This window comes from Aptenodytes patagonicus, chromosome 2 (genome assembly GCF_965638725.1).
Source record: "Aptenodytes patagonicus chromosome 2, bAptPat1.pri.cur, whole genome shotgun sequence".
Classification (NCBI taxonomy): domain Eukaryota; kingdom Metazoa; phylum Chordata; class Aves; order Sphenisciformes; family Spheniscidae; genus Aptenodytes; species Aptenodytes patagonicus.
In genome coordinates this window covers 35,448,855-35,473,674 of record NC_134950.1, presented here as the reverse complement: position 1 = coordinate 35,473,674, position 24,820 = coordinate 35,448,855, and the positions used below count along the sequence as shown (strand labels likewise).

The 24,820-nt window shown below is 40.1% G+C and overlaps 1 protein-coding gene across 2 annotated transcripts; it reads left to right on the top strand.

Moving 5' to 3' along the window:
- Positions 1 to 251: 251 nt before the first annotated feature.
- On the top strand, positions 252 to 24,081 carry PI15 (peptidase inhibitor 15). Of its 2 annotated transcripts, none has more exons than XM_076332184.1 (6): positions 252 to 377; positions 1,316 to 1,658; positions 20,080 to 20,198; positions 20,481 to 20,613; positions 20,761 to 20,876; positions 23,932 to 24,081. In XM_076332184.1, exons 1-6 carry the CDS (start codon positions 346 to 348, stop codon positions 24,065 to 24,067), a joined length of 879 nt encoding a protein of 292 aa, XP_076188299.1. In that variant the 5' UTR covers positions 252 to 345; the 3' UTR covers positions 24,068 to 24,081. The 2 variants fall into 2 exon arrangements, with proteins under 2 accessions (XP_076188299.1, XP_076188300.1); XM_076332185.1 differs by lacking the exon at positions 252 to 377 and adding an exon at positions 656 to 757.
- The last annotated feature ends 739 nt before the right edge of the window (positions 24,082 to 24,820 follow it).

Here is a 24,820-nt window from a genome sequence, read left to right as displayed (position 1 = left end):
GCGGGCTGCAGACCGGCGAGGAGGGAAGAGCAGCACCCCGGGCACCCGCTGTGCTCGGCGATGAACAGGGCGGAGGCTTGCTCGCCCGCGCTGCCTCTCGCCTGCCCTCCCGCTGCCAGGGGGCCATCCCCCCCCCCCGCCTCGCCGGGGCAGGCTGCCCCGCGGGACGGCACGGCGTGGGACGGGACGGGACGGGACGGGACGGGACGGACGGCGTTGCATAGGTTCCGTTTCCTGTGACTGGGGCAACGGCGGTTTGCAAACTCTCTGCGCTTCATGCTGCTCCTTGGGTGCTGGGGGAGCTGCGTGAAATAACGTTTGCCAAGCCAGCATGATGCTCGTGAAATGAGGAGGAAGACAAACACGGAGGAAAAAAGGTAGGAAGTACCGAAAAAAGAGAGCCTTGCACGTTGCCTCTTTGTACTATAGAAACTGGGGGTGTGACTGAATATCCAAACCACCTACACTCCGGGGATGCCACCCAATGGCTGTCGGTGTGCTTTGCAGAACTCCTCCCCTCTCGTTTTGGCTCAGCAGAGACCTTCAGAGAAACTGCCTGTTCTGGCTCCTACAGACTGTAACATATAAAAGCTGTTAGCAGCTCCTGTGGCCAGAAGCTTCAAAACCAGCAGAGTTTTGTTCTTTGGGGGTTTGTAATAAGAGACACTCCTTCACAAAGGTTCTTGTCATCACATAGGAGAGTGCTATATATACTGGGGGAACAATAGGCTGTATTCTTTTTTGGTATTATCCAGAGGTAAGCCATTCAGCTCAGTAAGTTTGCTTTGCATGCAGTTTTGTCAATACTCATCACATTTTGCTGAAGTTAAGATTTGAATGCTATTTCTAAGATGTCCTGCTTTCATGCTTTATATGTTGTCTTTTGCCTACTAGTTTATCTGTGCCACACTGTGTCAAAACAATCCATGCATATAGGATAGGCATAGCCTAGGATGTATTTTTCATTTTCAGTGGAAAACATTCTGTGAGGTTTCTTGCAGTCTTCCCATTTAAGATTTATAGTGCGGTGTATGGACTGATCTGGTGTGATAGCATTGTCACTGTTTCAGGAATACTGCTAGCTCTGATCATGTAATTCATGGTATAATGATACTTCATTTGGTGTGTTTGTAGTAAGAACGTATTATCTCTTAATGAGAATATGGGTATTGAAAATTGCTCAGTAACGTGTTCTGACTGGATTGTTTTTATGATTGAGCTGACAGAATAATTTTTCTGATCACAGCCTGCCAATTCACTTTGTCTTGCTACTCTGATGTACAGAATCACATCTTTGACATCTTCTCTCCTACAGATCTGTTTTCTACTGCCCTGACTTAAAGCAGAGTACCTCTGTGGCCTATCTTTCTCCTTTGGCCCCAAAAATGACAGTAATCGCTGCAATCAGTTGTGCTTTCTTATTTTCCATTCTCTGTGAAACAAGTGCATTAGTGTTACCCAACTCCACTGACCTACTCCTGTCAAACAATAATTTCACTGACATTGAGACGGCTTTGGCAGCTCATCTGGACTCTGCAAAAATTCCCAAAGCCAGGCGGAAGCGCTACATTTCGCAGAATGACATGATTGCCATTCTTGATTATCATAATCAAGTCAGAGGCAAAGTCTTCCCACCTGCTTCCAACATGGAATATATGGTAAGTAAACTTTGTTTTTTTCAGAGTAAAACAAACTGGAAGTCAGTGATTTCATTTTCTTAAACAAATTATGAGGGTTTAGTTAAGTAGACAAATTATTTTTAACTATTTTTGCTTACTAAAATGTTCTTTCCTTACATTTTTTAAGTTGCATTAACTTAAGCAAGCAAAAGCTAAATACTGAACTCTCAACCTCCTGCTTGCCCTGTTGAATTTTCTTTTCCGAGTAGTCCCAGTGAAGCTTCTGGGTCGCAAGTAAATGAAGTTGTGAGTTAACTGCTTGTTGGCCTGAAGAATAGTACGTGATAACAACATCTGATTTCATGTGTTTAAAGTCCTAATCGTTAGTAGCCCCATTGCTTTTGTGGAGTATGCTGAAAGTCATTGCCCTGATGTATGCAAAAGATAGCCAATGACCATTTCTAATTTCTTTCACACGTAGTACTTTTGGAGACAATATGGTAAAACTGTGTTTGCAAAGTAATTCATCTGATGCACTGTTTGTCTCATGCTCATGTGTTTTACTTGCTGCATATTGTTTGTGTGCACCTAATACTTTTATTTTTCCATCAAATACAATGCTGCTTTTAAATGTCTCTCCAGTATGTAGGATAACTCAAAATGTTATGATTCTGGCAGGCACCTTTTCCCCTTATTGGCTAATACTCATTATGTGAATTATCTGTTCCTGCAGGTATGATAGAAGTTATTCATTCACTATGTGATTTCATACTTGGCACTACTAGCTAAAGCACCGTGTTTGCTATTTTGTGTTCCAACTGTGAATGCATGCATACTGTGGACCTCTAACGTTAAACATAGGTTGGCCGAGCAAAAATTTTTTTACCATCTAAGTAAGGTATTCACACTGTTTTGTAAGCACAGACAAGTTGTGTCAGCACCATAATAACATCTGCTTAAAGTCACAGAGTTTCTCATATGACAACAGACGGTTAACAGGTTTGAGAAACAGGACACCATCAGCTTGACATAAAAAGGGGATAATAGTAATAACAACTCCTCCTTTTTAGCAGCTAATGACTAACAATTTGGACATCTTTCTATCACAGATGTTACCTAAATCTGGATTTGATCATATAATCCACATAGCACATCCCAGCAGCACCTCAAAATGCTGAGTGCACTCAAAATGTTGCAGGATGAAGGCCTGTTGCCATACCATAGGCTGAGTTTGAAGTTTGGTTAAGTGGAAAGGTCAGAGACAGAAAAAACAGAGAGGTCAGAAGTCAAGCTCAGTCATCATTTTCATTGCTGTGCTCTCCACTGACGTTTCCTTTGATTCTGCATAAATAAACTTTGTTGTAATGTCTGAGGGAATGGCAGCCTACCATGCCCTTCCTTGGCTTGTGTGTTTTAGAAATGTACTCCTGCAGTTTGCTTAAGTGAAGCCAGCACCCTGCCATATTCCCAAGAGTTTTGTAAGCGCAGTGTTCTTAGCCTGTTCAGTAAAAAAAAAAAGTCTTTTGAATTTTCTTTTTTGAAGAATCAAGCAATCTTCCTTGATTAAATCTATTTTAATGCACTCATATGCATAAACTGCCAGGATTTTACCTATATTGGTTGGGTGTTCTGCTGCAGCTTTGCTCTGCAATGGTACTGTGCAAGGTTTGATACAAAAAATCAAGATCATGCTCTTTACAGCTTACATGCTATTCTTTTCCTTGCCCTTCTTACTATTGCTTTTACGAGTACCAACCAGCCATAGGATGAACCTGTGTCCCCGTCAGCATCAGCCCCATCACTAGTCCCAAGGGCAAGGTCTAAGGCTTTCTTTTACGTTTGGTTTCCCAGTCTGAAACTACTTTGTGACTTCATGCTGCAGAATTCAGAGCAGCACCTCAGGCTACGTAGGTAATGATCCAGAGTGCAACTGGAACTTGGATCCCCAAGTGGCGGCCAACCCTTTTGCCCCCAGTTCTCTTTCAGAATTTAGTCAGTCTGCGTGTGTCCCATGTAACTTTACAGAGCAAAACAAGCCCAGTGAGCAGCATCACACATAGCTTGCTCTGCTCTCTGGCTTGTAGCCACGGCATCGTTTATTTATCAACTTCAACAAATTTATTATCATCAACTTTTTATCTCTGTGGCTACAGAAAGGCTTTGGTAGGAAGATCTTGAAGATGACATGGTGGTGTAAGCCATACCAAGACTGGGGAGCCCTGTATCAGTAATGCCCATTTTAACTTGCTTAGTCCATTCTTTGGTCTCTGTATAATTTCAGTGTATGGCACAGCGTCTGTTGTGTCTTATGGGGACATAAGATTGCTGCTGTTACATACAAAAGATGTGTCACTCAATACTCATTTTCATAAATAAGATAGCAAACACATTGTCATTACCAGCAGACAACATACGCTGTGCTGAAAGAATGTTACATACTGTGCGTTCCTGTCCTGAACACTATGGAAAAGTACAGTGGTAGTGATGAAAGTGGCCTTTCCCATTTCCCCTAACAATGACTAAAAAGGATGTCACATGTCAGAGAGCTGTAATTACTTACAGATGCAGTAGACTGTGGAAACCTCTTGTAAATGTGTTGAGGTAGAGAAGGACTAAGCAGTTTGGAAGCACAAGAAAAAGATGTTTTCTCATCTTTTCTCTGTCCACAGTCATATTAAATTGTGTTTTGTTCTATTTTCCTAATTCTGTTAGGAACACTGTTCTTCTCATGAATGGCTATATCACATTCTTACTTCTGTACAGTTCTATTTGATTTTTCTCTTCCACTGATAAGAGCTTAGTATTTAGCAGTACGGCTTGTTTCTCGTGATTCCGGTTCTCCACACCCAACCTTTTTTTTGTGCTTTTCCCCTTGATACTGCTCCTTCCCCGATGCAGTCTGCTTCTTACATGTTCAATGTATTTATAGACACTTTGAACTCCTTGGGCATTATTGTCTGCCCCTACTGTCTTGAAAGTTTGTGTGCTGTAGGACTTTAGATGAGAGGTCTTGAAGAATGGCTTTGAATGCACACACGTTAGGCAGGGGAGGTCCAGATGAACACTGCAGTAACAGAGCTGGGGGAGTGTTTTAATTCTCTTTGGGAGAGGTGGGTCTGAGTGCTGCTGTAGCCTGCTGTTGTATGCAGTCCCCAATGTAAGTGGACAGGTGGTGGACAGCTGGGGAGTCAAAAGCAAGATAGGAGGCATTGTTCTATTATCAATACCTAGCAAAAGAAACAGGCGTGTCTTATGCCAATGAGACTTTGGGAAATCTTTCTTTTGGGATATTAGCACCCTATGAGTAAGACTTTAAAGTAGTCCTCCTTTTGGTTCTAGTTCTGGTATTGCTGATGCCTTCACTTCAAAGTTTTTCTGCAAGTACAAATCTAGTGTCGGTGCATATGTGAAGGAAAGTGAAAGAGAAAAGAAACAAGAGCTTTCAGGCCTATAATGTAGAAGTAATGACCTCTCTTTTAATGTGGGTCTTCTTATGATATCCTTCATTCTTTTTCATCCTACGACTGTCATTCTCCAGTCTTTGCTTGTGCTCTAAAAGCTGATGCCATACCCGCAGAAAGAAAGATGACACCATCCTTTTGACCTGGCAAAGGGTGAAAATCATCCACTTGGCTTTGCATACTTTTTCTGGAGAAAGCAGAAAGGTTCCATAAAATTCATAATTCGGAAGAAGTGAGGTGTAGAATTGCCTGCAGCTCTCTAGTGTGAAAGGTATGTAAATCTGCAAATACAGGGGAATTCAGTGAACAAGCAAATCCCTTTCTCTGAATGCTAATTCTGTACTACAGTAGCCTGTGTTGACTTTCTGGAACATCTCAGCTACTTGGTAAGCCAGTAAAGATTTGCAATAAGTTGTCAGCTGAAATCTGAGTCTCATAAAACACGTCATTTAGTATGCATTGGTACTATCTTTAGGCTCCCAAAACATTCATTAATGAAATATCTGTTCCTATGAGAATCAAATGTTATTTTTACCTTCTCTACAATCATCCCTACCTGAGGCCAGTCTTTTAAAAGTCCATATGGTCTTTGTTGTAACCCACATCACCGCGTGCATGCAAAACCTGGTGCTTATATACAGGCATGCTCTTTACAGTTTCACATGCACCAAGCAGAAGCAGTAAATCTGATATAGCTGAGCCTTAATGGGCATTGAACACTGTCCTCCATGGCATTCCCATAGGCAAAGTGGGAAAATCTGTTCTAGTTAAGAGTACTCTAAGGTGATCTGAATAACCTGTTAAAGAGCCATACCGAAAGACAAGGTGTGAGAGTAGTTCACTGCTGGCTTGCAGAGTGTGGTTCTGCAAGGATGAGTCCTGAGCCCAGTACTGATCAACATAGTCTTCAGCAGACTGGCAGTAGCATGTCTGAAGTATGATAGATGGAGCAGGATTGCACACTCAAAAACATGAAGCTGAATATTTGTGGAATGCTGTCTGAAGACTTTTTTTTAAGAGCAGAAAAATGCTTTAGATAAACTTGAGCCTGCTTATGTATAGAAGATCTTCTGATATATTTTCAATTCCTTTTTGTTCAGTGATCTCATGAATGTACTTTTATATTTGGGAAAATCTGCCCCTCCACGAACATGTCACTTTGTAGGACTCAAAATAGTAAAAGATTCCCAGACTAGCCTGAAATGAGTTAGTTTGGATACCCAGGAGTTATTTCATGGCAACATAGCATAAAGATAGTTTCTCATGAGCTGGTGGCAGAGGATCTGGAAGGGAATGGAGAATCTGAGCCTGATAATCTTCTAGTAAATCCACGTGAAAGACTGTGATAAAATGGACAAAGGAAATGAACTATTGTTCTAAAATAAAAGTAATTGTGTTCCAAAATAAATTTCTGTAGTCATGTGAGGGAGTTCATGTGAGTCATGGGGGAAATCTGTGCACTCTGTATGGCCCAGGAGTGACTCTCTTTGCTGAGGTGATGAATTTGGAGACTTTGATTCCTGTCCATGAAGATCTGAAGACAACTTACAAAGTCAGGTCAGAGAAGCAAGAAAATAGCCCACTTAGTTGTCACAAATGCAAATAACTGCATTATTATTTCACTCCTAAATTTGAAAGTCACGATAAAATTTTCTTGCTGTCCAGGTGATCTTAAAAATGCTCTGTGAATATGCAATAGGTGATGGGTAAGGCAAAATGAAAAAAAACCACGACTACTTCAAGTTTTCCAAAGTCCTATTTAATACCTAAAGCCTTTCATATGGACATGGAAAAAGTGAGTTAATTTGGTTTTCTCTCCAATTCAAAAGTATTTCTGATAAATAAGCTTCTCAACTTGTTTACCTATTTTTTGCCGTTGTCAGTGTGGTTTCTTACAAACCATTCTAAATCTTAGAGGACATTTTGTTCTTGAGTTGTTTGCCCTGGCTCATCTACATGGTCCCACTGAAATCATCCATGTCTGTGAGTAAGGATTGCAGGGCTAGTTCCTTCAAGATTTATGTCTAATGAGTTGGATAGGATCTCTTAATTCATATAGTTTATCCCTGCCCTGTTGCAGGACTTCCTTCTGCATTAAATACATATGGTTTTCATCTTGTCTACTCCTGAACACATATAGTGATGCTGTCTCAGTCACATCTCTTGGCAAATGTTTTACCTTAGGAATAGAAATTATTTCCAAATGTCTAACCTAAATATTTCCCTCTAAAACTCAGATAATTAATCTTTATATGCACTTTTTAACTGCCCAGTAGAATTTCTCTCCTTTTTAATTTCAAACATTACCTTTTACGTATTTACTGACAGTTTTCTTGGCATTAATTAAGATGAATGCATGCATATAATGTTTCCTTAATTTCCATGTGCATGTCTTACAATACTTCTGCATATTGGAGCAAATTACAGTTGCACTCCATTTACAGCTCCTTTGTTAAATCAGTGAACAGCACCCTTAAATGTCAAAGCAGATTAGGCCCATCGTTTTAACTATGTGTTTTTAAAGACACAAGTGCCATAACGCAATGGAGAATTTACTCTAGAAGTTACTGGCAGCCTACTTTTTCCATTGAATAGCCCTATTCTCTTAAATCCTATATACATGGTGAAGGTTGAAATAAGTAACCAGATGATGAGTCAGGGTACAAAGATCTTAGTCTGCTTTTCATCATGCCAGAGCACAAAGTAAATCTAAGTATAGTCCACTCCAGTCTTCTGGGAGGAGAGATATCAAGGAGCTTGGAGCTTCCCCACTGTGGTCCGCCTATCCCAGTTTGCCATGGCTTTTAGCTTGCTCTACTCTGGGAATTCACAAGTGAGGTGAGAACAAATGAGAATGGTTGTAGTGGTGAAATGTGTTCACTGGTTCCAGTTTCTCTCTCCTACCACTTGTGTTTCTGTTTAGGCAACTGAGTACGTCCCTTCTGCCTGGTGCCATAACCCAGCACCAGGAGTGGCTGAAGATCATGGGCTAATGAATTCTGGAATACCATTCCTCTCAGAAAATTAGAAGAAAACAGAAAGAACTGATGTGGTTTACATGGTTACATTTAGGGGTGTCTGTCTATATGACAACTGTCGTGGTTTAACCTCAGTCGGCAACTGAGCACCACACAGCCGCTTGCTCACTCCCCCCTGCCCCAATGGGATGGGGGAGAGAATCGGAAGAATAAAAGTGAGAAAACTCGTGGGTTGAGATAAAAACAGTTTAATAATTGAAATAAAATACTACTACTAATAGTAATAATAATAATAATAATAATATACAAAGCAAGTGATGCACACTACAATTGCTCACCACCTGCCGACCAATGCCCAGCCAGTCCCCGAGCAGCGGCCCCCCCGGCCAGCTTTCCCCAGTTTATGTACTGAGCATGACGTTACATGGTATGGAATATCCCTTTGGCCAGTTTGGGTCAGCTGTCCTGGCTGTGCCCCCTCCCAGCTTCTTGTGCACCTCCAGCCTTGTCAGTCAGTAGAGCACGGGAAGCTGAAAAGTCCTTGACTAGTGTAAGCACTGCTTAGCAACAACTAAAACATCGGTGTGTTATCAACATTGTTCTCATCCTAAATCCAAAACACAGCACTGTGCCAGCTACTAGGAAGAAAATTAACTCTATCCCAGCCAAAACCAGGACAACAACTTTGAAAGGAAGCAGTCATTATACAGCACACTCAGCCTTTTTCTGCAGCGGAGGCAAAACATGGCAACTGACAGTAAGCTGAAAGAGAGCAAGAGTAGATGGAGCTTACTTTCTGCTAATTTTGGCACAATAGAGTTACCTAGCTCTCTTTTGCCTCACAGGTGAGTTTATCCGCTTATCTATTTCCTACTGCACCATTGTCATAATGCAGCACTGTACTACTCATTGAATGCTGCCCATTTTTCTAGCGGAGTTTCATCTACAAAAAGGCTAGGAACCCCTGTTCAGTCTCAGTAACTAAACTGGTGTTCATCTAGGGTCAAATCAAAGTGGATGCTAGCTATAAGAAGTACAAAAGTCATCAGTTACGTTCAGAGTGAATGACAGAAGACTTGTTTAAGAGTTGAACAGAAGGGACATTTCCTGGAAAGTGCTTCTTGAAAAATCTGAAGAACTTCCCCAAAAATGCTATTGTTGATAAATACCGTGATAAAGAATGACTGTGTTAAACTTGCTTTGGTATTAGAGCTCCTTTCCAATGTTTTATGCATAAGAATTTTAAAACATCCATCTTGATGGTGTTTTAGAAGAGAATATTTACATTATTTAAATTTAGTATTAGCAGAAAGCCTTCTAGGAGTTTAAGCAAACAAAAAACAACCTAGTAAAGTCTCCGATAGAAAAGCAGCCTGCCCAGAGCCCTCAGAATTAGACATTCCTTTATTATTAAATGTAGCACCTCTTGAACTTCTTGGCTAAAAACAGAGACAGGGCATTTTTCACAAGAATCTTGATCCAAAGTACACAGTGCTTCGTTTCATACATGAATGGAGATGATAGTAACCTTAAACCTCTCAACATTTTTATCCTCTTTCCGTACCTGAAAAGAAAATCTGAAAAGGAGAATAGTCTATCGACGTCTGTGGAAACGTGTACCCTAAAGACGGCAAAAGATGGAAACCCCAGGATAACCACTTGTTTGCTTTTTGTACACAGAATACTGTCTTCAGCACAGGCACCTCCATGTATGAATGCATCTGCAGGTGCCCTGGGGTGGGGTTTGAGGTCTATTTTAACTCAACTGAGAATGAACTGGTTTTGCATCTCTATCTGTACAGTGATATCTGTTAATCTGTTTCAAGAGAAAGAATCTTAAAATGAGCTTTCTTCTTCTGAGAATAAAGAACTATTGTTCTTATTCTTTATCCTGCAGAAAGAAGAAGCTGCTATGTGCTTTCTTTTGTGTCATGCTGCCATATCTTTCAGTTAGAGCTACTTAGAAAATAATAAGTATTTTCTATGAAAACTTTTAAAGAAATTAAGAACATTTTTTGTTTTAATGAAAAACTTCAGTGGTTAGTAACAAAAAGAGTAAAAAGTATGGATTTTTTTCAAATAGAAGAGAAACAAAACACCACGAAAGAAATACATTTTTCATTCACATTTTGTGGTTTTGAGAAAAGGCTATTTGCTCTGATCATATTTAAAATGATAGAGGTCAGACACTTTCCTCTTCAGACTTATGACCAATTGTCAGAGTGACATGGAGCTAGACAAAGTTTGGTCCTTTTTGTTACCACTTCTGAGATAAGCTCCTGCCAACTAAAATATGCCTTGCAGTAGGTTAGGAAAGCACTGAATATTTTAAGATATGTAGCTCTGATATTTAACTTTTCCAAAAGCTAAACAAATAATAGCATATCAGGGAAGCTTACTGTTATTAAATCTGACAGCCTACCAATTTTCTTTGTTTCTTATTGTTTAAAAGCCTGGTGCCAAACATGAAAAGAAATGCGGACAACCTTTAGAAGAAACAAATTGACTATTAGCGGTGGTCAAGCTTCAAATGATAGCACTTTGAATTTGGACCAAATAGACACCCAGAAATATAAACTTCTGTATAAAATATAGACTTGAATTTTCATAAGAAAAGAATTTCTGGCAATGAGGTTTCTTGGACATCTGTCTGGTGATGCCCTGATCACAGACAGACCTTCTAATACTGAGCCCTTCAGAAGTGTGAATCAGACGTTTGGAGGTTTGGTTATATGCGAGTAAATTGACTATAAAACATTAAACAATTTTACTTTCAGTTGCAGTGGAGTATTGGACATGCAGTTTGATGTATTAACCCTCTATTTACTTGCAAAAGAATGAAGTACAGAACTGCAATTCCCATCCAGATTTTTTTCTCTAGAGGGTAGACTTGGGCAATTTTCTGTGTAAACTTTCTAATTAGTACCTAATGCATTTGGGAAAGGACTTGCACATGTGGTAGGCACCAATTACAGTATGCACAGTAAAATTTCTAACAGGTGGCAGTCGAGAGCAAAAGGTATTCATATTCTTAGAGAGAGAGAGACAGCCTAGAGTCCAGATGATCTCAGAGCCCAAATAAATATATAGTTTGCCAAATCTGTCTATAAATTCCAATGAGCTCATATGTTTTCATCACACAGTATGTATTGAAAATATGAACGCAAAGAGATGAGGCTCTTTCAGTCACTCTGCTGAAAAAGCATGCAGGCAGAAGGGCCGGTGGGTTGTTTTATTAAGCTTTGTGCCAGATTTGGGGTAGTGGACGTGGTGGGGGGTCCTACAGAAAGTCTCTGAACCTAAAATGCTACAGGTTCAACTATACAAAAGAGAAGGGGAGAAGTTAGGCAAGGGACTCCTGTGTGCCCTGCACGCTGCTGTGGGATTTCTGAGAAATGGCCACCGCACGTGCAAACAGTACGGCCGGTACAAGGCTGCACGGCTGAATGACCCATGAGGACAAGACCTGCATGTTGGAGGGTAGCAGCCTACATCTGCTAATCTGCTCTGGGACTTGCACTAGCAGCTGTGGAGTGCAGCTGCACAGACGGGCTGGAGATGTCGGATTTCATCCCTCAGCTTCCCAACGTTTTTCTCACAGGAAGAAATCGCTTGAATTGAGGTTTTCTTCTTTCCCACTTGCTGCCATTCTGGAAGTAAGAGCTTCTGATCTTCAGCTGGGCAAACAAGCAGAAGCACAGGGCTAATGGAGAATAAAATCAGAAGTCTGAGGTAGAAAGGTTAATTTTTTGACTGATCGCTGCTAAAAGAAGGTCCTACTGGCCACCTTTCTGAGGTGTGTAGGAGCCACTGTGGATTTGTTTGTGCCAAATAACAATCTGAAGACGCTAATGTGAGCCCACAGTAAACATATATTAATGACAAATAAGACGCCAAAACTGGCAAACAAATTGCCACTTTCTATTACTGCAAAGTGTGACAGTGTCGCCCTGCAACTGTATTCAAATTGCATATCCCAACATTTCATTTGCAATCTTATCACGTAACTGCAGTCGTGTAAAGAAGCTGTTGAAGAGGAGAGTGATTAAAACAGAATACTTCACCTTTTCACTCTGGATTTGTGCTCAAACCTGTACCTGGTGCTTGTCACTCCCGCTGTACAGTCGGTGGCAACCAGCTGAGGGGCTAGTCGCACCGCAGCTGTCATGGCATTATGGGCAGCAGCCCTTGCCCGATGGACACACAGGGAATTCGTAGGAGGGTAGTGAGTGACCGGGATGTGTATGTTTTGCATAAAGTACTTGTTTTACCACTGAGAAACATGCAGAATGTTATCCTAGCTGATATGTCATATTAAAAAAAAAAGAAACAAAACCAAACAGTAAAGTACTGAGGGCTGCTGCTGGTATTTAACATTCAGAGCAATGCTCTGGTGAGGTTCTCTTGTGCAAGTGAGGGGAGCCTCCTTGCTACCGGCAATAAAAGTGACCCAGGAAAGATTAAGGATTATGATGTCAAAAGAAAAATGCAAGCACGGTTCTGTATTGCTTGAATGCTTTAAAATTATCATTAGCAGACCCCCTAGGCTACCAGGTTAAAAACATATCTTTATGGATTCTCCAGTTAGCCCATATCTTCTATCTAGCGATCTGTCTGCTGGCAATCTCAGGGAAGGAGCACTCCTACTTCTCACATTTTTTTTCGTATTTTCTTTCTGACATTGAGGGCTGTAAAGTTAAATGCTTCTAAAAACATCCAGTTTACACACAGATATCCACAGAGAATAAGAAAAGCATTAATACAGTGTATCACTGTGTATTTTGCTCCCTTTGTATTTAGATCACAAATTCTTCCTACCTGTTGCCATTAATAACCATTTCAGAATACTTGCAGAGAGGACGAGAGTTCGTTGCCATTTGCTTCGGTAATGATCTCTCTCTCTCATACAACAAGGCATGCATAAAGATATAACAATAAGTCAGATATTTTCTTTTCTCACTGGAAATCTGCATTCTGAACTTCAGGGAAGGTATCTGATTAATCTGAAAACAGATTAATTTTTGTCTCTGAAAATCAGGAAATCAGGGAAAAAAATAAAAATGTTTCAGCCTTCTCACGGAAAGTCATTCTTGGCTAAGTGGTCATCCCCATCTGAATAATACTTCTCCTTTCTCCACACACTGCGTAATGAAGAACCAGACTACCCAAGGGTAGGCTGATATTTTTTTCTCACTCTCCATATTTGCCAGGAATAATGGATCTTATCTTCCTCTTCTTCCAAGTTGTGAACTTTAAGAACAACTTACAAAGGGGTGCAATTCCAGGTGACTGTATCAGTCATTCTTTCTCAGGTATGGCATCTCTAGTGGGGGCAACTAAAACGTTAGTTTTCAAAGATATTACTGGTTTAAGTATCTGTTTTACTTGGGAGGTATTCTACTGCTTGAATCAGTCCTTTTTGTCTACCTGTAAGAAAGCTGAAATAAACATTTTATCTGCATGTACTTTATTTTTGCTTTTGAAGTAGTGAGTCATGAGAAAAAAACAATGTAACATCACTCTTAAGGAAAGTAAACACAGTAGAGTGCTGACAGATCTTACTGATGGCTTTGGAAGAAGCCAATAATTGCTTTCTGTGGGGAGAAAAAAAAAATCACAGCATGTTTTGCAGAATTTACCAATCAGATCATAAATCTGGGGATAGGTATCGGCAACATGGAAAGTGAAAATTATGAATTGTCTTTCTTTTTTTCTTTGACAGTGTGTTGAAGAGATGTAATAGAAATGGATGCCCATTTTGATATTTATAAAGCAGTCAGATTTTTTTTCCATTTTAAAATTATGAAATGTTGAAATTCTGCTTTTTTTCAAATAGTGAGGAGATATCATCTTGCAGAAATGGGAAACAAGTCATTAGCATATTCTGGTATACATAAAAGCAATTTAGGAATATAACATTTTTACACTTGCAGAGGTAGGGATTGTCTGTTTTTAAAAAAAGCATCCATCAAGGGTCTATGTGAGGTTCCAAGACATTCGTCCTTTCCTGTCTTGACTTAGCTAGTGATACTTTGGATGATCTATAACATCCCAGAACTCATTTCCATCACTCAAAATATGAGAGAAAGCCTTGACAGAGTATGGAAACCTTATCTCTCTCCTCTCTTTTTGCTAAATGTTTAAAAAGTTCTCTCTAAAGCAATGAGAATCCTTAAGGCATGTGATCAAGGAGCTAAAGTAATAGACATACATGGCCACTTCTATGACTGAGCTTTTCCTCCTATTTCAGCAAATTATGAAATTAATATTCATTAAATGTACTTATGTATTATGTTTCTAGCTCTTCCAGCTATGGAAAAATCTCAGAAAATTACCTGACGTAGCATTTTCTCCAGGTGTTGGCATCCTTTGGATGGCCAAGCTGAGCTCTGAGAGACACGGACTGCTTCCTAGAGCCCTGTGGACTGCAAACTGGCATCTCACAAAGTCAGCTTGAAACCCAGTGTTTTAATAGTGGGTCCAGGCAGAAACGTTGTGGTGCCTGTGTTTGGACCATCCTATTGAGACAGGTTAATTTAAGGCAAAAACACAGTCATGTCGTGAGCTTCACTGATATCCAGAGGTCCTGAATCGGACCTTACACAAGAAAAAGATTCAGTTTCCTAACCTTTATGTAGTTACACAGTACAAGTATTATGAAGCCAGACTAAAAGGACTCCAACCTGTTATGCAGTGAAACGGAGAGGTGCTCTGTGAAAACAGAAGGTCCTTAAGGAGGGTCTGACATTAACTATTTCACCTAGACATACTGAAGGCCTATAGTGAATATATGCCCCCTGCTTTAATAAAGGTACAGATCCCAAATGACACGGTTCCTTGATACTATCAAAATCCTGAGGCCTGATGTTTCATTAGCAGCAATGGTGGGCTCCAGACCCTGAGAACACTGCTTTGAATCCCTGCTCTGTTTTAGTCAGTGTAATTTAACCATGACTTCATATATCCATCATTCACAGATGTTCTCAGCAAAGTCTGCATGTTCAGGCTGTGCTAATAGATGTTGCAGTAGTGCCTTTAGAACTAGGAATATGAAACTTTCTACTTTTCAGGTAAAATTACCACAGGGTAAATGTATCCAGAGTAGCAGTATGTTTGCAGTAATACAGCAGTCCTTTAGAAAGTTTGCGGTAAGAACAAGTGATACGGCTTAGGCGCTCCATTTAATTTGTTTTGGTAAACTTGTTCAATGTTTTCTACTTACAGATAAAGTAGTGGGGTTGCTGTCTGAAGTACCTTGTTGCTTTCAGCTTTACCTCCTGTTCTGCAACAGGGTTTGCCCCCTAAGACGTGTGTTGAGCAGGGTGTCAAGAGAAAGCTACTCCATTTAAACGATTGATATTAGGAGTACAATTTTTACTGTAATGAGAATGAGCAGAAGAGCTGTGTTTCTAAGTTCAAATTATAGTTAAAAATGGTTAAGTACATCATTCCTCAAATTAAAGCATAGCTATCAATGTAGGAAGGGAACAGTCAATAATTTTTCAACAAATGTTGCGGACAGATCTTTGTAATACTGTAGTTGCTTCTCTTCTTTTTCTTCATCATAATGTTTAGTCAACTTCACCATCATTTTAATACCTAAGAGGATAGTTGTAACCAGGACCTCCTGTTCCAACAAAGAACAAAAGGGCAACTCCATCCCTTCTACATATAAATTAAGAACAACTGAGAGACAGCTATAGGAACAGCTATAGAAACGGAGGGTACGAGGGAACTGTGACCCACAGCATTAAAAGGCTTCCCTTGGGGAAGGAAGCTTACTTTTGGGGCTTCAAGAAATTTCATTCAACATTAAAGAGATTTCATTTTATACTCCATTGCTTATTATACTTCATGGGAATAAAAGAGTTTATTTTACTGGTTTTTTTACAGAGTGAAACAAACAAAAAATCTCATCTTGGGTGAAATTCTGGCCTCACTGTCTAAATTCCTGCTGACTTTATTAATGCTAAGGTTTTAGTCCTAACTCTCAACCAGCATGTGCTGTGTGAGTGCAGAGAACACCCCAGAGCTGCCTCATAAAGCCTCATAAAGTGGTCTCTGGTGTTGAAACTCTCCATGTAGAAGCACTGGACTGTTCCCTGTATTCAGTCCGCTTGACAATTTTCAAGTGAAGTGTAGTTTTGAAGTGTAGTTTTGCAGAGAGCAGTGCAGAGAGCACAGTCGGACAGCTTTCTAGGAAAATAATCTTTGGCTGAGGAAAGAAAAATAAATTGGCCAAAGGTTGTTCACTTCAAGTTGCCAGTGGAAGTGTGGCGAGATGCTTTAACTCTATCGCAGCTCAGTTAGACCCAGTTGAGGAGTGGGGAGAGTTTCCATGTTGGACCAAATCAGTGACCTGGAGAGTTTGGGGGAGGATCTTTATACTGGGTGGAAGGAAGGTGACTGCTTCCCCAACCACTAACGACCTAGCAAATGAAGATTTGCTATCCCCAGGGAGAGAATGAGCATAGTTTGGCACTGGGAGTTTGCATGATTAGCATTTGAGAGTCAAGATCTGAGTCACCTCCTCAGATCTTGACCCACTGAGTATGCAAATCTTTCTCCTTTTTCCCTTTTGCAATTTTGTGTTCATGCCAGGCAGCTTTCTCTAACATGTTTAATAGAAACACTGGATTTGCCATCATTTCAGTTTATAATTTTGTTTATCACACTGTTTTTTTAAACTCTTTGTTAATTACCTTGAGCTTTTTAATTTCTCCTTATATAGAAACTGTCCCTCTGGCTTTCAAGTTACTTCAGTTTCTCTTTTTAGAATATTTTTCTATTTCTTTATATGCTATTTATCTATGTACAACAATGAAGCCTCATGGGTTCAAAAATCTAAATGTCTTTGCCCTGTTCTCTTACATGCCCAAAACAGGGGACTGAACTGAGATACAAATTAATACAAGTGTGGACTCAGGATCAAACTTCTTTTGAAAGGGGTGAACTAACGGTACAGTCTCTTACAGTTTAGAAGATTTTAGGTCATTATGAGATAATAATTTTTCTGCTTCAGCCTGTATTATTTGCATTTTCTCATGGAGATGATCTAAAGCTAGTCCTAGAGGGACTGAGACCACCTTTTCTTCTAGGAAAATAAAATAAAATAAAATAAAATAAAATAAAATAAAATAAAATAAGGAAGGTGAAGCACTTCATCTTCTTCCATGAAATACAAATGATTTACATAGCAGGAGGGGACTTTGTACAAAGGCTTTTCACCAGCCTGCTAATGAAGGAATGGAGGAAATTAATAGATGCTGCATATGCTCCCCTCCCCCTTATTTCTTATTCAGTGGTTATTTTATTTCTCTTTCTCTCTCTTTTTTTACATTTGCCAAAAATTTCGAATGTTCAGAGAATGGTCAAGAATGAATAGATAATGGAAAGCAGAGCACGCTATATATCGCAGTAATGCTTACCTCCCAAACCCACAACTTTTTAACTGAGTTTGAAGCAACCCCCTGAAACTTTACCAATCAAATGCTGCAGATGGTTCCTGAGAACCAGAAAATGAAGCTGAGGAGAAATGAAAGTGGACTGGCAATGCTCTCACTGTCCAAGGAGGGGGCTGTGCCTAGTTTAGAGAGGGCATTAATAGTGAAAACCTAATCCAGTCTTCACATTTCTTTCAAACACCTAACATACTATTTTGCAAGGCAATTTAGTATGCAAAAATATGCTGGGTGGAAATCAGGAGCTCGGTGCTATTTGTGCAAATACAGTACACATTCAGATTATTGTGGGACTGCAGCCAGGTCACTTGGGAGCAAGCACGCAAACCTCATGTTCAGCCTCCTGGCAGGGAGCGCTCGTGCCAGAAGCATGATTAATCCCAGCAAAGGAGGGTGTTTATGGGGTGTCACAGTCCTGGCGGAGCTTCCCCTTATGGATGCACACCAGGCAGCTGTGTTTGGACCCATGCGCTGGATCCATGTACTCCTCTGTTCCCCTGGGCCTGGGCAGGCTCCAAACACCGACTGTGGCCCCAGCCTCTCAGGCACACTTCCCAGGCACACTTTTGTGCTTGTACCTACTGTTGCCCCCTCTTTAAGCCCTCTTTTTGGGACCACTGATGTACCACAGAGATTATAAAGGGTTATTTGTACGCTGGCCACATGCAGCTAATTGACTTAACGTCAGAGATACAAAGCAGAACAAATGTCTGTATACAGTTTTCTTCCTCTTGGGCACTGGAGCATTTCCTGGGTTTTGGATGGTGCCGTAGCAGCCCCGGGTCCCCTCTCTCGTACCATAGTGCTCCAGCTTAGCCTTCTCTTCCCAAGTTATAGACTTATCTCTATCTCCTCCGAGAAACTCCATTTTTCAGAGCTGAAGTCAAAGTATTCCCTGGCTTGAAGACCATTCCTTCTTAACATGCTTCTTCCTAACACTTCTCTGTTGTGTCCTTTTACTGGCAATTTGCTTTGACTTTGTTCTGGGACCTTTTACTAACAGGTGTAAAGTAAATGTGCTCTGCTTTAAGCACCATCCATCTTACTTTCCCTAAGGTGGTTCCACTTGAGTGGAAGATCATTTGCCTTAAGGGTTCATATTGATCTCTGTTGCACTTCTTCAGCTTTAATCTAGGAGGTACCTCACCCACTCCATATCAGCAAAAACTTGGTTCAATGATACAGCAATTTCATACAATTTACAAAATTTTGTCCTTTTCACTTAGAGAAATTTCACAAACTACTGGACAGAGTCAGGGCATGAATTACTCTCCTAGTCCATCATCTGTGGTCAGTCTTTTCACTCTGCAGGTTTGCAAAATTAAAACTATGAATTCAGTGTTAGAAATCATTATTAGCTCATAGAACAGAAAATATTTGTGATGTGGGCCACCTTATCCTTTGATAAGTTTATTTCTGACTTTGCCTCTTATTTCATACCTCAGACAGCATACTCTTTATTTTGTAGCCACTCAAGATTTATGAGTTTGGATTTGCGTTTAAAAAGCTGCGATGGGCCGGGTAGGCAATTTTACTACATTCTGTTCCTGCCTTTTTACCTACAATTCACTAAAACTGTCCTGCACCAAAACACTCGGGGTATTCAAAATGCACATCTAATTCCAGGATCTAGAGCCTACTTGGGTATCACTCAAACAGTAAGATATACTAGGATTTATGTGTACTTGTAATACAACAGTGAGATATTCTTTCTCTGGAGCTCAAGTGGTGCAGTAGGTTCTATTGCTGATATCTCCGTTATTGCTGAGGCAAGCCTATTTGCTGTGGAGAAAACAGTGGAGTTACAAATCAAGCATGTAAGTGAGCAGGAAAAACATATAAAGGAGACAGTGTTTAAGTTCACTTGTCGTGTTCCTACCATTAGAGGAGAACTTAAGAAGTCAAATTGTCTCTTCTTACAGAGCTGTTATCTTTTTATTCCAAGCAGGGAGCAATGTCAGCTCCCATGCAGAATAAAATGATAAAACTCATACCACACCTGGAAACTATCCATAGTTTTTGCCTTTGTGGAATCCCTTTTCTTGACCTTGTGGCCTCAAATATGAAAAGCTGCCACACACACTCTCTGGCTATAGATACTCCTGAGATCCTATTTCAAATGTGTTGGGGTTTTGTGGGGTATGTAATACCTGTGCTGAATTATTCTTCCCTGTGTGCCCCTACTTTGCTTTAACTTCCATCTGAGTCCCGTCCAATGTTTCACTCCTCTCCACACATGGATCTCATCAACACAGAAAGGAAGATGGTAGGAGAATGCCTGTTCAGGGAAGGGCTTTTCCAGAAAAAAGGGAGAAATCTGAATACTTGGCTTCCTCTGATGATGTGGGCAGGAATTCTGTCCAGCGTTAGGGCAAATCCTGCTAGATCCTGTACATGCTGCCCCACAGTTTTCTGAATTCAAGAGCTCTCTGCCTAGGTTACAGATCTGATGTGTTATGATAGTATATTTGTGACTTAAGATACTTGCTTCTTGTGTTCTTGCACTGTGATCGCTATTTGTTTTTTCTGTTCTACTGCTAAGGATATTTTATTTTGTCAGGTTTGGGATGAAACTCTTGCCAAATCTGCAGAGGCTTGGGCTGCTACATGCATTTGGGACCATGGGCCTTCCTACTTACTGAGATTCTTGGGCCAGAACCTGTCTGTAAGAACTGGAAGGTAGGCAGATACCCTGCGAAACAGTTATTTTGTCAGCCTTCGAACAGCCTTTGAGATCCAGATCTTAGACTGATGCAAGTGTCATCCAGTATTCTAGCAATAATTGATATCCATCTATATTCGTTTGGCTTAAGAGTATTATTGCTTAATACTGTGCCCCTAGTGATGTGTGGAGAAACGTGTATTTAGGTGACTTGCATCAGAGGGATGAGCAGCAGAAAGTTCCAAAATATCTAACTCTAAAATGACATGTTTTTCTTTCTGTCTTTTAAACAAACCCAGGTATCGATCTATTCTCCAGCTGGTAAAGCCATGGTATGATGAGGTGAAGGATTATGCTTTCCCTTATCCTCAGGATTGCAACCCCAGGTGTCCCATGCGATGTTATGGACCCATGTGCACCCATTACACACAGGTTATATGAATTACATTCTTCTATTCAAAATCTAGCGTCCAAAGCTGGACTTTTCTGTGATGTATTTATAACTCTCTCTCAAATAAATGTATATATATATATATTTCTGTTCAATTTGGACTTCACCAATAATAAATATTTATTCAGATGGTTTGGGCCACTTCCAATCGTATAGGCTGCGCAATCCACACATGCCACAATATGAACGTCTGGGGATCTGTTTGGCGACGAGCTGTTTACTTGGTATGCAACTATGCCCCAAAGTGAGTTGCTTTCTTTTAATATTGTTTATTTTTATACTTCATGCATGTTTTGGTCCTCTCATAGGACTGCTTACTCCTTTTTCTGCAGCTTGACCTCTATTAGTGCTTTTTCTGCGGGCTGCTCCTTCATTCTAACTTTACATCTGAAAATACAGAAAATGCATGACTTTGGTATGCAAGGAAGTAAAGGAAATAACTCTATGTGTATGGAACAAACCCAAAAACTTGTTTTCTGTTATTGTTATTATTACAATTCTTTTTGTCTTCCTCCTTTGTGTTGACTCCACTTTACTTTCAATTCGTTATTTCTTCACTCTGTTATATATACTCATGGTGAGCTAGACTTCCTCAGGTAAGCAATCCCACTGTAGATCAGGCCCTTGATTTACTGTGAACACATGTTGTTGCCCACAAGATACCTTTGCTTATGACCATGCTGCATGAGGGCATCCATAGCATAGGTTTCCTACGAAGTCCATCTACCTAAGCTCAGTGTCTACAAATCTTGTCTTGCCTTCCATATTAGGGTCCTTCAAAGTATGGGTCATAGACACCCAGAGGTGGCCCTGTATCAGGTAGCTGTGCAGAGATCTGTGTTAGGTTGAAATGAAGAAATGAATTTTCTCCCACCATTTCCTAGACATCATCCCAAGCTTACAGCTGGGTGCAGAATGAATCAATAAAGTGTGGCTCTGGGAGAGCTTCAGTTTGAGGTCTGGTTTGGACCAGTGCTTCAAAAGCAGCATGGACAGTGTAAATGGGTAGTTTCTCTGACTGTATAATATTAGGCAAAGCCATAGTTCTGTATAGGAATCTAAGTACAATTAATTGAGCATGTTTTCCATAAACTCTCAGTGGCACAGGTCCATTTGTGGTAAAGAATATGCAAGAATATGTCATTATTCTAGTTGTTACATGAGTAAAAGAATTTTTAAAGATTTTGCAACTTAAAAAAAGATAGGTTTTAGTAAGAAAACTGACTTGGAAAAAAAACACCTTTGGAAATCAAGGAGATTTCTCTGTCCTTTTGTCTTTAATATCTACTAGAAAAGGGTGGTAAGAAATGAATGTGAGGGAGCAAAAATCAGGCAGCAAAAATTGTATCTGACTTTTAGCTCCACAACATGGACAAGGTGAAATCAAAGTTTATAAGAGAAACCCAACTATTCTTTTTTATGTATCTCCATTTGAAAAAAAATATTAAAAATTACAAAATTCCTAGAATACATCTTTCATGTTCATATATAGGAAAAGAATGGTTTTATCCATTAGGCATTATTGAAAACGGATGCATTGTTTGTCTATCAGTTAGCAATGAATTAATGAAATTTTGTATTTTCTCAGTCTGCAAATCCCACTGTTCCTCAAACAGCAAACCAAAGCCTGGTGTTACAAGCTTCTCTGGATGGTATTTTGAGTAGACCTTTGATTCATAGGTGGTGGAATCGGGATTTTCACATCTACTTCTTGCACAGTCACAAAAAGGATATTGAGTGGTCTTGCCTGGCTTAAGTTTATATTCCTAAGAATTAATTAAGTTAAGGACATTGGGCTTAGAGTCCTTGGGCACACATTCAGAAGTCTCTTTGCCAGTCAATGAAGGCTGTGTCCTTCTGAGTAACCAGCACATCAGAAACTCCTCCTCTGAAGAAGGGGGTGAATATTACAGCCCCGACTCGAGTTATTAAGATTGGACTTTGGCAAAGATTTAGGATTTAGAACTCCAATAATTTTCACTGGTGCCATGCTGTAAGGCTGAAAAATATCTATGCTTCTGAAATCTGGAAAAAAAAAAGTTAAGGAGGATAATTACAAAGTTTAGAAAGGCCCTGCACCTGGTTATCTGACAGACGCACACAAATCAGCCATGCGTTGCATAGAAAATGAAGCAGAAATCAGCTTTCAGCAAACTCTATCTGGATTTCCATATCTGTTATCAAACTAAATCTATTTCCTGAGCACTCGGTCTGCTGTACCCATTTGGAAGAGAAGTAGGAATGAGCAAATTATTTGAGAGATTCCTACTTTCTTCCAAGGCACAACCCAGACCAGGGCTTTTGATCCAATGTTATTGGCTGGGAGGTGGGGGATGAGAAAATGTTTCATAAATAATTGCATTACTCACTGCTATACCACGTCACATGCAAACTAGAGGGAAGTTCTCTGCTCAGTGAGACATAACATTTAAATAAAAATCTAATTTTAACTTACTTTCTGCCTACATCACGAGTGTTACATGAATCTCTAAAAGCCAGGGGTTTATATAAGCACCTAAAAGTCTGGATTGTTTTTCAGATGTTCCTAGATCTTTCAGAGTTACCTCTTTTCACATGATCACTCTCCAGACTTGTACCCCTTTCCCGCCCCCCCCCCCCCCCCCGCCCCGGGCTCTATTACACAGCTCTATTCACCAGACGGGAGCCCTCCTCCTCCTCCCATTAACACCTATGAGACCCCTACACATGCCCAAATACAGTTCTTTTTAATACATTACTGGTGCGAATAGTTTTCATCTTCCCTTTTCTCTAACCATGAATTCAGCCTCAGAGCTTGACAATGTGGACCTAGGGTAGTGCAACCTAAGAATAAGGTTTCGCTCTGTTTGTTTTTCCACCTTCTAAAAACAAGCTTTTAAGATAACTGCCAGACAAAAAAAGTGCTCAAGGAAAACTTTGCACCAATGCTTATGTTGCTAATTTCTCATAAATATAGCCCTCCGGTAAAAAATGCTCTGTCCCAGGCTTGGAGAGTCAAAAATCACTTGGCTGTAGCAAAAGCAGGAAGACTGGAACTTCACCACAGAGACTAAAGGATGTCGAATGGACCACTGGCCTGGGGTGACATGGTCATTCTCCTGCTGGTTTTTGGGAATCAGTAGATCAATGTTTGTCAGTAACCTACAGAAATATACTAATGTATGTTTTCAGTAACACGGCATTTATAGGTTATCACTGAAGACATTAACTTTAATCACTCAAAACAAGTATGGTTAATGAATTTTTTTTTAATTCCTCTCTGAAATTACTAAGCATTCTTTTTCCTTTTTTATTTTCAGGGGCAATTGGATTGGAGAAGCACCATATAAAGTAGGAGTCCCGTGTTCAGCTTGTCCTCCAAGCTATGGAGGTTCTTGTACCGACAATCTTTGTTTCCCAGGAGTAACATCAAACTACCTATACTGGTTTAAATAAGTTAAGGTTTACATTATTTTTAAAAAAAAAACATGGATGAGTTACAAGAAGCTTGTATATTGAATTTTGCACATATTATATATAGAGAGATATTGTAATAATACTCTGATGTTTTCTTTTTGTATGCTTTTGTATAATTAGCTTTCAAAGCTTTCACTTTGGGATTTAAGACTCACATTAACCCTTTTAGATTAACATTTTGTTAAAGGAGAGCAAACTAATTTTCACCTTAGCAAGTGTAGCTTCCTGAAGATTAGGTTCTATTAAAAGCACATTAAAAGATAGAATATGACTTCCTTTTAAAAATAATAGCTCCAGAAAGAGAAGCGTCATTGTTTAATACTGTGCTTTAAAAATGGAGTGTGACGTGCAAAGCAACAAATTGTCCTCACGCTCCCAATGGTTCCTCCCATTTACACCTGTGCTTTCACCTGCAATGTCAATGGGACTCTGAGCAGAGGAAAACATATGTGCAAGAGAAACTGCAGGATATTACCTACCTCATGCACAACACCAAATCGTTTATGGCGTTCCAGGAGTTCAGCACATGGCTGCTGCTATCATCAACGAAGCCTGTGCGCAGACAGGAAAGTTAGAGAGAATGAGGAACCACACTGGCCAAGATGCAGTGGCTGTTAGCTCACATGCCTAAAGTCTTAACTAGATAGAAAGCTACATCACCTTAAATATACTGGTATAATAACACAGCCTAACTCTACCTTCCTGTGTTTCTGAACAGTCATAATGGTATAA

What these genes read in the sequence shown, in the direction of transcription:
- PI15 (XM_076332184.1), top strand. Translation starts at nt 346, where the DNA reads ATGAGGAGGAAGACAAACACGGAGGAAAAAAG. An exon ending in CTTCCAACATGGAATATATG is followed by an intron (nt 1,659 to 20,079) that starts GTAAGTAAACTT and finishes TTATTTTGTCAG; the next exon opens with GTTTGGGATGAAACTCTTGC. An exon ending in TGTGCACCCATTACACACAG is followed by an intron (nt 20,614 to 20,760) that starts GTTATATGAATT and finishes ATATTTATTCAG; the next exon opens with ATGGTTTGGGCCACTTCCAA.